Source organism: Lasioglossum baleicum, unplaced genomic scaffold, assembly GCF_051020765.1.
Source record: "Lasioglossum baleicum unplaced genomic scaffold, iyLasBale1 scaffold0023, whole genome shotgun sequence".
Taxonomy (NCBI): domain Eukaryota; kingdom Metazoa; phylum Arthropoda; class Insecta; order Hymenoptera; family Halictidae; genus Lasioglossum; species Lasioglossum baleicum.
Window position 1 is genome coordinate 2677064 of NW_027469083.1, and position 16634 is coordinate 2693697.

The window sequence follows — 16634 nt, forward strand, 5'->3', positions numbered from 1 at the left end:
AATAATCGGTTTCGCGCGCAGCAACTCTCTCCATGTTTTAATTGAAAATAGAAGTTCATTTCCACGGCTATCACCGATAGCCAGCTCCGCATAAATGTCCTCTCCGATCCGTATGCCAAGTTCCAAATATTTGAAATAATTCCCAGCTATGGAATATCTTCTACACAAAATCCGTACGGAACGTGATTGGGAACTAGTTGACAAATCGATCGGTTCTGGTTGAGAATATCTACAGCAGATTAATTTTTCAGACATCTTTCTAAATTTCTTTCACATTTTTTTTTTTATATATCTTTTTTCTACTTACATATCATCTTGGCTTTTCACAGACTCGTCAATTTTTTGACAGTTGTCGAGCTGACGACGGTTGAACATCGTTCAAACCCACACTTTTCACCGTCTCACTCTCTCACGATGTTAACGTTTTCGTGGCGGTTGCTCGAGTATTCGGCCTGACGCTCGGATTGCATTGTTTTATAGAACCATTAATCTACATACCACTTCCTTGCTACAGATAGCGGTCAACAAAGTTTTTTTCAATCTCCATCCCAACACTTCCTTTTATGGCAATGAAACGATATTGTAATGTCCCCAAGGAAGTGTAGTGACCAAATTATCACAGATATACCGTTTATCGTCGTACGGACTTAACGCTAATTTCATTTCAGCTATGGAATACACTCGATGCTGTACCGACATTATACGTTTATTGTTAATGCTCTTTTCCGTATGATTATGAAGACACTCGACATAGTCTTCAAAACTTATATCTCTGGCTGTGGCGTTTGTCCTAATGCCTTTGATTTTTTTCGTTTCGCGGCAGGTATCATCGTCGTCGCGCACGCGAGTAGCATACATTTTCGCGCGAAGCCCCACGAACTCAGTCATAATTTTGCCCCCGTTCTCATCCTTCATTAATCCCAGCATCTTTTTGTTCGCGATCGGAACGCCGTACGCGTTGTTCTCGACATAATTACTTGTATCGTATCGATGGATATCACGTTTCATCGTCTCATACACATCGTCGCAAGCGATCTCGTATATCAGACTGTCCGTGTCCGTGTACAAAATCTTGCAATTTTGTTGGAAATTGGGATACATGTACTCGTAATGAAAGCTGTACAAATGAGTTTTTGATATATCCAATACGGACATGCCTATGTAGATGGGTTTGTGGAATTTGAGTAACAGCTTGTTTAGCTGTATCGCGACGAAATCCTCCGAAAACACGGTACAACTGTGAAAATTTGGTCTGGCTATCAATTGCTCGACACCGTATCGACCGTCCCATCGGGAAAGCAATTTCACGTTCACGTGATTTCGAACGTTCTCCATTGTTTTTCCAAACACAGCGTTGTTCATTAATTTAAACAAATTTTTAGAAAAATCGTTAGTCGCCTCGGCGCGTAATTTCGTGTTAAAAATCGATATAGCCGTGCAACCATCGCGATTGTTGAAACTCTAGAATTCGATAAATTTTCTTCAATTTTAGGTTATGCTTTAAACTTTGCTGTAAATACCGATAGTGCAGAACGTATCGCTCCTTATCGCGAAGCGTTGCCATCAACTTTCTCTGCCGGCTCGAGTCGGTCGCCGTGTCGTGACTCGGACAGAACGGTAGATCCGCGTGAGCATCGTGAATTTCACTAGGATACTCTAAATCAACCTCCAAAATGTATCCTACAGGGCTGTCGATTGGAACGGATTCAACGTTGAAATTCTCTATGTCCTCCACCCATCGAAAGTCTCTGTACGGTAGAGGTTGCGACATAGCCCAACCGTATAAATTGTTAACGTCGAAATACATTAGATAGGTTGACGGTTTGCTGGAGTCATATTTTGGTAAATACTTGTTGTTTGCACACGCATATCTCTGAGAACATTGGCTCAATCCGCCGCGTATTCCTCGCTCCACGAATAAAAGCATGTCCACGTCCGTGAACAACTCCAATTCGATCTTAGTCATTTTCAGCATCACGTCCCACGCGAAAGGGGGAAGCGTGTAATAATGCGCCGGATCGAGTTTATAGTTCTCGAGACAGTCGTCGCGGAAATTTTCGAAAACATCAGCCAATAACAACACATCCAATTTCAAATACAAATCGCTGTACTGTCCCAACGTTTTTATAGCGAAACGCGACCAAACCGTGCTCGCGTGAACGTAATCGGCGTCCGATATCCCCCTGTCGCAAAGCTGATTGTAAAATGCCTCGCGCGACGGCAAACACGTGTCGTTTAATTTGTCGTACGACGCCAGATAGTCGTACGGAAAGACGCCTTTTCTAGTCAAGAGATTGAAATCGTCGACGTTGAGATGATCAAATTGATTTCGTACAACGCGTAATTTGTTTTTGCCCAGATACGATGATAACTTGTCCAAACTCGAATTCAAGAACTTGAAGGAATCGATAAATCGAAACTTCAACAACTTTGCATAATTTCTCTTTTCATCTTTATTCGCAACAACTTTCGTGAACGAGATGTACCGCTCTTTTGTCAACGGCAACACAGCTATCTTACCCTCGAACGTGTTTGCTAATTCTTTAATAATGAAATGCGCATCGTAGCCGGACAAATTGTGAAAGACCACCGGTATCACGTACGAAGATTGATAACCTAAATTACACGCGATATGCGCCGGACCGCGATACGCTCCCGTAAAATGACAATGATCGTGTACTTTTGTGTCGGAACTGCTGAACGGCTGCTCGCACACATGACAATGCGTAGCCGTCTGAAAATTTAACTCCTGTCTTTCAGTTAGTTCGTCCATAGGTACCGTTTTGTCGAATATCGGCTGTAATTTATTGCTTATATCATGCAACTTTGCAGCGAACCACGCGGCACATCCCTCTTCCTTGCGACAAGCTCGATACTCGCACAAAGAAGAGTCGTAGCGGCAATGCATGTAATAACCTATGCTGAACGCGTGGTGATGCTGATACAGCGAGCGTGCTCCACGACCTTGTCCTTCCTGCTTCTCCAACAGACATTCCAAATCGGCGTAGATAACGAACGGCGCCTGTTCTTTGTGCACATAGTTCTTAAACTGCAACCACTTATCTTCTTCCGATACTGGAAGTGACAGAGCGCAATCGTTCATCCGTTCACAATCGATCGTATGAACGTTTAATTTCTCCAGCGTGTAGAAATATTGTAAACATCTGAAAGAAAAAAAACATTTCTCTCTCTTTGCTTTCAAGAATTAAAAAAACAATCTTACCGATCGCAAATATACTTCATACACTTATGCTTGCTAAGCTGCGACGAAACCAATCGTGGCAAATTTCGTATACACACGTAATGACCGCGCGTTTTCGCCTCATTCTGTAGAAACAACAAGTTGACGTGCCTCATCCGTTTCTTCTCGGTCAGATGAAGCGTTACACACCTCTTGTCCACCCATTCGAACACATTCACGGAAATGTCGTTCTCTCTTTCGAATTTCCGAATGTCTTTGAACGGCATCGGTAGTGTATAACCTTCGGTTCGAAGCACCGTCTGGTAGCGAGGATACGATGATAAACGTGATGTATTTTTTTCTACCGGATAGAGACCCGCCACTATCGCCCAAAAAAAGCATGCTTCATCGTTGCTGATCACGTTCACGATCGCTCTCTTCAACTGTATATTTCGAGGCACGATAACGCAGCAACCGGCCTGTAATGGCTGGTATTTGTTGCAGCTCACTATCAGATGCAGTATCTTCGATAACGCCCACCCGCTGTCTCGTTCTTGAAACTCTTCCATCGATGCTAAAATCGGCGGCACAACGTCCTTCAGGTACCATCGGCGTAGATTACTGGTTCGAAACAGCACAACGTTTCGCGTACCGAAACTTTTCACCGAAACCTCGTCGCGCAGCACAAATTCCGCCTCCAACCTAACGTTCACTTTCAACGACGAATGAGCGTTCAAAAATTCCGTGACACGTCCCGTAATCATCCGTTTCGCGTGTTGTAAAAATTTGCGCGGATCGATATGTTCGATGTTAATAACGATACCGGTCGATATGCGATTGCTAAACGCCGACTCGACAGTCTCCCAACGAAGCGTCGAGGCTCTCGCACCAACACCACGTAAACCTCCACCGACCCGTGAAATATTATAGCTCAACGAAACGTTCAAACTTTTCATGCGACACATGATCGATGCTAAACTAAATCTCGCGCCCATCGTCAATTCATCCTTCATACATGTTAGATAATTGATACAGCACTGTAGAGACTCGATGTATGAGCGAGACCATTCGCGATACTCATCGACAGTTCTAACCATCATCGACATGCGTGTCAAACACCTTAACATTTTTTTCAACGTTTGAATCATCTTGTTGCACAAAATATTTTTTCAACTTCAATTTAATGTCATCCGTTAAATTTCCTGTTCTCAAAAACGTAATTACACTTCGCATCCAACGATGCGGCGTTCGCCCGTCTCGATGATATCCAGTATCGTTGCTGGCGAATCGATCGCGGGCCATCGCGCCACGACTTGACTAAATCTTTTCGTATAAAAGAAACATACGCGACTCGTTGCATCGTTTCGCATTAAACGTACTATCAACGTTTTCTGCTCAATGGGAAAACTATCGTCCAAATACAAATTTATAACGCGAACCCAAGCCAAACTTTTTAACGTTGGGACAGGCATCTCTCTCTTTTAAAAAAAAAAAAAAAAAAAAAAGGTTGAATCAAATACGTAAATGAAGTATACGTCTTTTCAACGGTAAAAATGGCGGAATCAAATCCGATAAACCGTATTCTCGACGGTGACATTCCCCCACACGAACATAATCGGTTCTACGGTATCGAAGCACCACAATATTCAAATGTCTCACCAACTGTCCTTCAGGTTTTAAAAACACAAACACGTTTAAAATATCAATACGCCCCTTCTGCACTTCGTTCAACAAGTCCAACGGACTAAACATGGAAACCGCCACGTACGGGACAATGACCGATCTTTCACGAAAAACACAGTAAATCTTGCACGAAAGAACGCGAAAATATTGTTCAAGAATATTCTGATGCAAAACGGTATGAATGCCGAATTCAAATAACTTCGTCGCAGCGAACGCCTGCAACGATGGCACGTTAGCGAACCGCATCATTCTTTACACATCCCATTATTTCACGCAATATTTAAACAGCTTGAAATACAAAGGATGTGGTCCTACAGATAACCCGATCGCGCAGAATGTAAATCCCCACTGAAAAAATACGGAAACGTGATAGATAAGGAAATCGTTCCACATAATATTACAACTTAAAAAATCTTTAAAAATACGTGTGGTCTTACAGATAACAATGCCTTGCAAGACAGGATGCGAAACGTGTTCGGACATGATCCCCACCCAAAAGATAATGATAACCACGCATGAAATAACAAGGTCGATGACACGCTATTTCATGGAAAAATTTAATGAAGAATACTAACGTGTTCCCCCCTCCCCCACCCAAAAGATTGACCTACATAATATTTACAGAATAATAAAACGCGGAAAAAATTTAATGAAGAATACTAATGTGTTCCCCACCCAAAAGATTGACCTACATAATATTTACAGAATAATAAAACGCGGAAAAAGATAGAATAATAAAACGCGGAAAAAGATAAGGAAACAAAGACGGCACCGGAAATGATAACGATAAGGAAAACCGCAAGGCGCGTCGGAAATCAAGGAAAACCGCAAGAAATCAAGATGGCGCCAGAGCCGAACGCTATTTCACGACAACGGAAATTCACTTCCTGAGTTAGAATCCCCATAGGTACACTACTGACATCTGTAAGGAAAAAATAAAATCCAGGTCAGGTTAATTTTTATTAAAATTGATTATAAAAAAAGGTACCACAATTACGAATATAAAATTTCGCGCGCGCCAAAGAACTGTGTTTACGGAACCTTTAAATGGACACAAAATAAATGACCCCCGCCGATTATGAATACGAAATTTCGAAAAAAAAAATTTTCTGTAAATGTTACGCGTTACACTTGTGTTATATGAATACGAAATATTGCAAAAAATCGATTGTCACGATAAAATTTTGGTAACAAAGGCGATCTAGATTGGGCGCCGAAAAAAGAAGGTTCGAGAAGAAGTATCAAAAGCTCTCATGATTTATTTAAACATATTTCAACGAATTGCAGCAATGTAGTACGTCATTTGTAATGAAAGATTATTTGATGTTATAGGATCGGATTTTTCCAAGATCCCTGTTTCTGATCACAGACACTCTGTTAAACTGAAGCACTTCAATTTAACATGCACTATTTCATATATTGGATGATTGCAAAAGCTCATACTCAATTTACCTCGTGAACTTGTCTGAAACTAAACGTGCAACTTCTACGGAAAAGGAAATCACAAGTTGTAAAATGTTCGGAGATAATTATAGAAAACAGAGTTACAGACTATATAATTGATTAATAAAACTGTTATTTATCCCAAATAGGGTACGAACTTTTGCAAACACATTACTAATACATTACGTTTAGTAATACATTATTGGCTAACGATTGAAGGCTGTTAAAGGATCTGGTAAAGAATCATTGGTCATGGACTTTAGAAAATGACGAAAAGATATTATATCTTAAATATAAACATATTATTAATATATTCAACGAAAAATATCCTGCATCGCTTATGGGAAGCAGTAGTTAGATTTTTAAAAAAATACTGTCCACACTTGGACATCAGTCAATTATACATATAGGGGAAAATTATAAAAAGATTTTCTTGTGGTCAAACAATGGATTATATGTACTTACTTAGACTACATTATCCTAACAACTAGTCAATTCACTCATAAGAGCACGTCAAGATAAAATTGACTAACATCTTACATTCTAATACATCTACTACGCCTCGAAGTTATTGAACCCACGCTCGCCACACTCTGCACTGGATTTCGAGGAATTTTTCGAACCACTCCAGTTTTGGTTCTGACGAAAGGAACAACTCTTCTCACCTGTGCAGGAATTATTAGATCCCTCTGTACAATCGTTCTCGGCTCATCCACAGCTTCCCCTCGAAAACGTTCATTCATTATCCGCATTGCACGTTGCTTATGATGCCTAGCGGTTTGCCTTAGGATCTTGTCCGCCCTACATACATTTAACCATTTCCGTGACACTTGAGCAGCGCAAAGCAGAGACTTAGGCTCCAACTTGCGTAGAATCAGCTGGGATATCTCCGGCGGGAGTTCAGAAATGAAATCCAACTTGGCAGGTTCCAGTAGTCCTAGCGCACGGAGGAAAGACCTGAAGAACTCCATGTTGCCGCTGCAGCGTCAGGATCTCTAATGATCTACTGTTCCAAATTTTGGGTTTATATACCCTTGGTTACGGTTGATCGCCTGTTCCGGTTCGGTGACCCGACCAATCAGGATCGAGCTCGGATGAATTTATGTTTGTCATTGTTATGTTAACTTGCTGTTGAATGCACGCATCTGGACATAAATCGTTGAATTTGTTTGCCGTATATCAAACTCTAGGGAAATGTTTCTGTTTGGAATACCTTATGAAAATGTTTCATTTTGGAATACGCTATGAAATATGTAGATAACATAAATTTACATCTTAAGATGTTTTCTTTCAATGACATAGGGAGTGGTATAGGTATGATGTTTAACCCACCGTCGGACGGAGCGGTTCTAGGAGATACATCAATCACTATTTTGTGCAGTGTGATACATCCTTAAGCGGCGCGAACCCCTGGCCACTAGTAGCTTAATGTAAATGCTGTAATGCTGATTAGTTTTACATATCAGAGACACATTGTATTAACCCTCATACGCTCCTCAAGAATATTTTCCTCAATCCGCGAGTGGTTCGTAAGTCGGTCCGGATTGAGATCAGCTTGAGCCCAACGCTAGATTTCTAAAAACCGCGCGGAAATTGCGTAACAGCAACGGAGGAAATTAAGGGGCCGCCACACCGCTTAGGGAAACTAAATTCCTCAATTTCGAACAAATTTCGGATCTTATGGTTAGGACAGAGACGGAACGAAGCTAGCAGCCACTAGTGCGATAAAGATGGTACATTAGATAGAAGTCCAGACTTTGTAAACTCAAACGTCGAAAAAAACTTCTTTTTTATATTGATGTTCCCTGACACCCCCCCCCCCCCCGCGGAGAGGGGAAATTAGTTTAGATTGCCCCGAGGCCGACAAAATCCCCCGACCCGCTAGGTCATACCGGGAGTTTAGAGGGAATCAGAGTCAATCTCAGTCCTGAACTAAAAAGAGAGGAAATTCTGGTGGAGGACAGGCGCAAAGTTTAGTATTTTGTTCCTACCACCCCCGAGTAGGGTGTCATTTGAAAGAGCTCGGGAAGAGGTATTGAGCCTCATAGGCTAGGAGCGCCTCCGAGGTCATCCGAAGGGCGTATAGCGTTTCTCGTAAATTAGAAAAGTTCTGTATGTATTTGGAGTCGCGAGGGCATTAGGATCTCGATCCCGAGGTCAGAGTGGAGGTGCCTTTGACTTTGAAAATTCTGACAAAGCCAAAGGTCTTGGAAATCTTTTTCAGATTTTCAAGGTCAAGGTCAAGGTCAAAGGTGCAGGCGGGATCAGGAACCTCCCCCGAAGGTCGCCATATAAATTTGCGGTGTAGAGCGACAAAAAGTAGTGAAAAATGGCATAGAATAGGTTACTTTAGCAATTAAGGATTTAGGTTTTAGGCTGCGTGCGGATAGGAATAGTGTTAAACGGTTAGATTTAAGAGTGCGGTTTCAATATTTCATATAGTTTGGATTGACATCTGTAAGGAAAAAATAAAATCCAGGTCAGGTTAATTTTTATTAAAATTGATTATAAAAAAAGGTACCACAATTACGAATATAAAATTTCGCGCGCGCCAAAGAACTGTGTTTACGGAACCTTTAAATGGACACAAAATAAATGACCCCCGCCGATTATGAATACGAAATTTCGAAAAAAAAATTTTTCAGTAAATGTTACGCGTTACACTTGTGTTATATGATTACGAAATATTGCAAAAAATCGATTGTCACGATAAAATTTTGGTAACAAAGGCGATCTAGATTGGGCGCCGAAAAAAGAAGGTTCGAGAAGAAGTATCAAAAGCTCTCATGATTTATTTAAACATATTTCAACGAATTGCAGCAATGTAGTACGTCATTTGTAATGAAAGATTATTTGATGTTATAGGATCGGATTTTTCCAAGATCCCTGTTTCTGATCACAGACACTCTGTTAAACTGAAGCACTTCAATTTAACATGCACTATTTCATATATTGGATGATTGCAAAAGCTCATACTCAATTTACCTCGTGAACTTGTCTGAAACTAAACGTGCAACTTCTACGGAAAAGGAAATCACAGGTTGTAAAATGTTCGGAGACAATTATAGAAAACAGAGTTACAGACTATATAATTGATTAATAAAACTGTTATTTATCCCAAATAGGGTACGAACTTTTGCAAACACATTACTAATACATTACGTTTAGTAATACATTATTGGCTAACGATTGAAGGCTGTTAAAGGATCTGGTAAACAATTGGTCATGGACTTTAGAAAATGACGAAAAGATATTATATCTTAAATATAAACATATTATTAATATATTCAACGAAAAATATCCTGCATCGCTTATGGGAAGCAGTAGTTAGATTTTTTAAAAAATACTGTCCACACTTGGACATCAGTCAATTATACATATAAGGGAAAATTATAAAAAGATTTTCTTGTGGTCAAACAATGGATTATATGTACTTACTTAGACTACATTATCCTAACAACTAGTCAATTCACTCATAAGAGCACGTCAAGATAAAATTGACTAACATCTTACATTCTAATACATCTACTACGCCTCGAAGTTATTGAACCCACGCTCGCCACACTCTGCACTGGATTTCGAGGAATTTTTCGAACCACTCCAGTTTTGGTTCTGACGAAAGGAACAACTCTTCTCACCTGTGCAGGAATTATTAGATCCCTCTGTACAATCGTTCTCGGCTCATCCACAGCTTCCCCTCGAAAACGTTCATTCATTATCCGCATTGCACGTTGCTTATGATGCCTAGCGGTTTGCCTTAGGATCTTGTCCGCCCTACATACATTTAACCATTTCCGTGACACTTGAGCAGCGCAAAGCATAGACTTAGGCTCCAACTTGCGTAGAATCAGCTGGGATATCTCCGGCGGGAGTTCAGAAATGAAATCCAACTTGGCAGGTTCCAGTAGTCCTAGCGCACGGAGGAAAGACCTGAAGAACTCCATGTTGCCGCTGCAGCGTCAGGATCTCTAATGATCTACTGTTCCAAATTTTGGGTTTATATACCCTTGGTTACGGTTGATCGCCTGTTCCGGTTCGGTGACCCGACCAATCAGGATCGAGCTCGGATGAATTTATGTTTGTCATTGTTATGTTAACTTGCTGTTGAGTGCACGCATCTGGACATAAATCGTTGAATTTGTTTGCCGTATATCAAACTCTAGGGAAATGTTTCTGTTTGGAATACCTTATGAAAATGTTTCATTTTGGAATACGCTATGAAATATGTAGATAACATAAATTTACATCTTAAGATGTTTTCTTTCAATGACATAGGGAGTGGTATAGGTATGATGTTTAACCCACCGTCGGACGGAGCGGTTCTAGGAGATACATCAATCACTATTTTGTGCAGTGTGATACATCCTTAAGCGGCGCGAACCCCTGGCCACTAGTAGCTTAATGTAAATGCTGTAATGCTGATTAGTTTTACATATCAGAGACACATTGTATTAACCCTCATACGCTCCTCAAGAATATTTTCCTCAATCCGCGAGTGGTTCGTAAGTCGGTCCGGATTGAGATCAGCTTGAGCCCAACGCTAGATTTCTAAAAACCGCGCGGAAATTGCGTAACAGCAACGGAGGAAATTAAGGGGCCGCCACACCGCTTAGGGAAACTAAATTCCTCAATTTCGAACAAATTTCGGATCTTATGGTTAGGACAGAGACGGAACGAAGCTAGCAGCCACTAGTGCGATAAAGATGGTACATTAGATAGAAGTCCAGACTTTGTAAACTCAAACGTCGAAAAAAACTTCTTTTTTATATTGATGTTCCCTGACACCCCCCCCCCCCGCGGAGAGGGGAAATTAGTTTAGATTGCCCCGAGGCCGACAAAATCCCCCGACCCGCTAGGTCATACCGGGAGTTTAGAGGGAATCAGAGTCAATCTCAGTCCTGAACTAAAAAGAGAGGAAATTCTGGTGGAGGACAGGCGCAAAGTTTAGTATTTTGTTCCTACCACCCCCGAGTAGGGTGTCATTTGAAAGAGCTCGGGAAGAGGTATTGAGCCTCATAGGCTAGGAGCGCCTCCGAGGTCATCCGAAGGGCGTATAGCGTTTCTCGTAAATTAGAAAAGTTCTGTATGTATTTGGAGTCGCGAGGGCATTAGGATCTCGATCCCGAGGTCAGAGTGGAGGTGCCTTTGACTTTGAAAATTCTGACAAAGCCAAAGGTCTTGGAAATCTTTTTCAGATTTTCAAGGTCAAGGTCAAGGTCAAAGGTGCAGGCGGGATCAGGAACCTCCCCCGAAGGTCGCCATATAAATTTGCGGTGTAGAGCGACAAAAAGTAGTGAAAAATGGCATAGAATAGGTTACTTTAGCAATTAAGGATTTAGGTTTTAGGCTGCGTGCGGATAGGAATAGTGTTAAACGGTTAGATTTAAGAGTGCGGTTTCAATATTTCATATAGTTTGGATTGACATCTGTAAGGAAAAAATAAAATCCAGGTCAGGTTAATTTTTATTAAAATTGATTATAAAAAAAGGTACCACAATTACGAATATAAAATTTCGCGCGCGCCAAAGAACTGTGTTTACGGAACCTTTAAATGGACACAAAATAAATGACCCCCGCCGATTATGAATACGAAATTTCGAAAAAAAAATTTTTCAGTAAATGTTACGCGTTACACTTGTGTTATATGATTACGAAATATTGCAAAAAATCGATTGTCACGATAAAATTTTGGTAACAAAGGCGATCTAGATTGGGCGCCGAAAAAAGAAGGTTCGAGAAGAAGTATCAAAAGCTCTCATGATTTATTTAAACATATTTCAACGAATTGCAGCAATGTAGTACGTCATTTGTAATGAAAGATTATTTGATGTTATAGGATCGGATTTTTCCAAGATCCCTGTTTCTGATCACAGACACTCTGTTAAACTGAAGCACTTCAATTTAACATGCACTATTTCATATATTGGATGATTGCAAAAGCTCATACTCAATTTACCTCGTGAACTTGTCTGAAACTAAACGTGCAACTTCTACGGAAAAGGAAATCACAGGTTGTAAAATGTTCGGAGACAATTATAGAAAACAGAGTTACAGACTATATAATTGATTAATAAAACTGTTATTTATCCCAAATAGGGTACGAACTTTTGCAAACACATTACTAATACATTACGTTTAGTAATACATTATTGGCTAACGATTGAAGGCTGTTAAAGGATCTGGTAAACAATTGGTCATGGACTTTAGAAAATGACGAAAAGATATTATATCTTAAATATAAACATATTATTAATATATTCAACGAAAAATATCCTGCATCGCTTATGGGAAGCAGTAGTTAGATTTTTTAAAAAATACTGTCCACACTTGGACATCAGTCAATTATACATATAAGGGAAAATTATAAAAAGATTTTCTTGTGGTCAAACAATGGATTATATGTACTTACTTAGACTACATTATCCTAACAACTAGTCAATTCACTCATAAGAGCACGTCAAGATAAAATTGACTAACATCTTACATTCTAATACATCTACTACGCCTCGAAGTTATTGAACCCACGCTCGCCACACTCTGCACTGGATTTCGAGGAATTTTTCGAACCACTCCAGTTTTGGTTCTGACGAAAGGAACAACTCTTCTCACCTGTGCAGGAATTATTAGATCCCTCTGTACAATCGTTCTCGGCTCATCCACAGCTTCCCCTCGAAAACGTTCATTCATTATCCGCATTGCACGTTGCTTATGATGCCTAGCGGTTTGCCTTAGGATCTTGTCCGCCCTACATACATTTAACCATTTCCGTGACACTTGAGCAGCGCAAAGCATAGACTTAGGCTCCAACTTGCGTAGAATCAGCTGGGATATCTCCGGCGGGAGTTCAGAAATGAAATCCAACTTGGCAGGTTCCAGTAGTCCTAGCGCACGGAGGAAAGACCTGAAGAACTCCATGTTGCCGCTGCAGCGTCAGGATCTCTAATGATCTACTGTTCCAAATTTTGGGTTTATATACCCTTGGTTACGGTTGATCGCCTGTTCCGGTTCGGTGACCCGACCAATCAGGATCGAGCTCGGATGAATTTATGTTTGTCATTGTTATGTTAACTTGCTGTTGAGTGCACGCATCTGGACATAAATCGTTGAATTTGTTTGCCGTATATCAAACTCTAGGGAAATGTTTCTGTTTGGAATACCTTATGAAAATGTTTCATTTTGGAATACGCTATGAAATATGTAGATAACATAAATTTACATCTTAAGATGTTTTCTTTCAATGACATAGGGAGTGGTATAGGTATGATGTTTAACCCACCGTCGGACGGAGCGGTTCTAGGAGATACATCAATCACTATTTTGTGCAGTGTGATACATCCTTAAGCGGCGCGAACCCCTGGCCACTAGTAGCTTAATGTAAATGCTGTAATGCTGATTAGTTTTACATATCAGAGACACATTGTATTAACCCTCATACGCTCCTCAAGAATATTTTCCTCAATCCGCGAGTGGTTCGTAAGTCGGTCCGGATTGAGATCAGCTTGAGCCCAACGCTAGATTTCTAAAAACCGCGCGGAAATTGCGTAACAGCAACGGAGGAAATTAAGGGGCCGCCACACCGCTTAGGGAAACTAAATTCCTCAATTTCGAACAAATTTCGGATCTTATGGTTAGGACAGAGACGGAACGAAGCTAGCAGCCACTAGTGCGATAAAGATGGTACATTAGATAGAAGTCCAGACTTTGTAAACTCAAACGTCGAAAAAAACTTCTTTTTTATATTGATGTTCCCTGACACCCCCCCCCCGCGGAGAGGGGAAATTAGTTTAGATTGCCCCGAGGCCGACAAAATCCCCCGACCCGCTAGGTCATACCGGGAGTTTAGAGGGAATCAGAGTCAATCTCAGTCCTGAACTAAAAAGAGAGGAAATTCTGGTGGAGGACAGGCGCAAAGTTTAGTATTTTGTTCCTACCACCCCCGAGTAGGGTGTCATTTGAAAGAGCTCGGGAAGAGGTATTGAGCCTCATAGGCTAGGAGCGCCTCCGAGGTCATCCGAAGGGCGTATAGCGTTTCTCGTAAATTAGAAAAGTTCTGTATGTATTTGGAGTCGCGAGGGCATTAGGATCTCGATCCCGAGGTCAGAGTGGAGGTGCCTTTGACTTTGAAAATTCTGACAAAGCCAAAGGTCTTGGAAATCTTTTTCAGATTTTCAAGGTCAAGGTCAAGGTCAAAGGTGCAGGCGGGATCAGGAACCTCCCCCGAAGGTCGCCATATAAATTTGCGGTGTAGAGCGACAAAAAGTAGTGAAAAATGGCATAGAATAGGTTACTTTAGCAATTAAGGATTTAGGTTTTAGGCTGCGTGCGGATAGGAATAGTGTTAAACGGTTAGATTTAAGAGTGCGGTTTCAATATTTCATATAGTTTGGATTGACATCTGTAAGGAAAAAATAAAATCCAGGTCAGGTTAATTTTTATTAAAATTGATTATAAAAAAAGGTACCACAATTACGAATATAAAATTTCGCGCGCGCCAAAGAACTGTGTTTACGGAACCTTTAAATGGACACAAAATAAATGACCCCCGCCGATTATGAATACGAAATTTCGAAAAAAAAATTTTTCAGTAAATGTTACGCGTTACACTTGTGTTATATGATTACGAAATATTGCAAAAAATCGATTGTCACGATAAAATTTTGGTAACAAAGGCGATCTAGATTGGGCGCCGAAAAAAGAAGGTTCGAGAAGAAGTATCAAAAGCTCTCATGATTTATTTAAACATATTTCAACGAATTGCAGCAATGTAGTACGTCATTTGTAATGAAAGATTATTTGATGTTATAGGATCGGATTTTTCCAAGATCCCTGTTTCTGATCACAGACACTCTGTTAAACTGAAGCACTTCAATTTAACATGCACTATTTCATATATTGGATGATTGCAAAAGCTCATACTCAATTTACCTCGTGAACTTGTCTGAAACTAAACGTGCAACTTCTACGGAAAAGGAAATCACAGGTTGTAAAATGTTCGGAGACAATTATAGAAAACAGAGTTACAGACTATATAATTGATTAATAAAACTGTTATTTATCCCAAATAGGGTACGAACTTTTGCAAACACATTACTAATACATTACGTTTAGTAATACATTATTGGCTAACGATTGAAGGCTGTTAAAGGATCTGGTAAAGAATCATTGGTCATGGACTTTAGAAAATGACGAAAAGATATTATATCTTAAATATAAACATATTATTAATATATTCAACGAAAAATATCCTGCATCGCTTATGGGAAGCAGTAGTTAGATTTTTTAAAAAATACTGTCCACACTTGGACATCAGTCAATTATACATATAGGGGAAAATTATAAAAAGATTTTCTTGTGGTCAAACAATGGATTATATGTACTTACTTAGACTACATTATCCTAACAACTAGTCAATTCACTCATAAGAGCACGTCAAGATAAAATTGACTAACATCTTACATTCTAATACATCTACTACGCCTCGAAGTTATTGAACCCACGCTCGCCACACTCTGCACTGGATTTCGAGGAATTTTTCGAACCACTCCAGTTTTGGTTCTGACGAAAGGAACAACTCTTCTCACCTGTGCAGGAATTATTAGATCCCTCTGTACAATCGTTCTCGGCTCATCCACATCTTCCCCTCGAAAACGTTCATTCATTATCCGCATTGCACGTTGCTTATGATGCCTAGCGGTTTGCCTTAGGATCTTGTCCGCCCTACATACATTTAACCATTTCCGTGACACTTGAGCAGCGCAAAGCAGAGACTTAGGCTCCAACTTGCGTAGAATCAGCTGGGATATCTCCGGCGGGAGTTCAGAAATGAAATCCAACTTGGCAGGTTCCAGTAGTCCTAGCGCACGGAGGAAAGACCTGAAGAACTCCATGTTGCCGCTGCAGCGTCAGGATCTCGAATGATCTACTGTTCCAAATTTTGGGTTTATATACCCTTGGTTACGGTTGATCGCCTGTTCCGGTTCGGTGACCCGACCAATCAGGATCGAGCTCGGATGAATTTATGTTTGTCATTGTTATGTTAACTTGCTGTTGAGTGCACGCATCTGGACATAAATCGTTGAATTTGTTTGCCGTATATCAAACTCTAGGGAAATGTTTCTGTTTGGAATACCTTATGAAAATGTTTCATTTTGGAATACGCTATGAAATATGTAGATAACATAAATTTACATCTTAAGATGTTTTCTTTCAATGACATAGGGAGTGGTATAGGTATGATGTTTAACCCACCGTCGGACGGAGCGGTTCTAGGAGATACATCAATCACTATTTTGTGCAGTGTGATACATCCTTAAGCGGCGCGAACCCC

At 40.4% G+C, this 16634-nt stretch overlaps 1 protein-coding gene across 1 annotated transcript; it reads right to left on the bottom strand.

The window, feature by feature from the left end:
• Positions 1-561: 561 nt before the first annotated feature.
• Positions 562-1348, bottom strand: LOC143219332 (uncharacterized). Its single transcript, XM_076445336.1, has one exon. It carries the CDS (start codon positions 1333-1335, stop codon positions 562-564), a length of 774 nt encoding a protein of 257 aa, XP_076301451.1. The 5' UTR covers positions 1336-1348.
• Positions 1349-16634: the final 15286 nt, after the last annotated feature.

Coding starts and splice junctions, on each gene's coding strand:
- LOC143219332 (XM_076445336.1), bottom strand. CDS start 1,335: ATGGAGAACGTTCGAAATCACGTGAACGTGAAATTGCTTTCCCGATGG.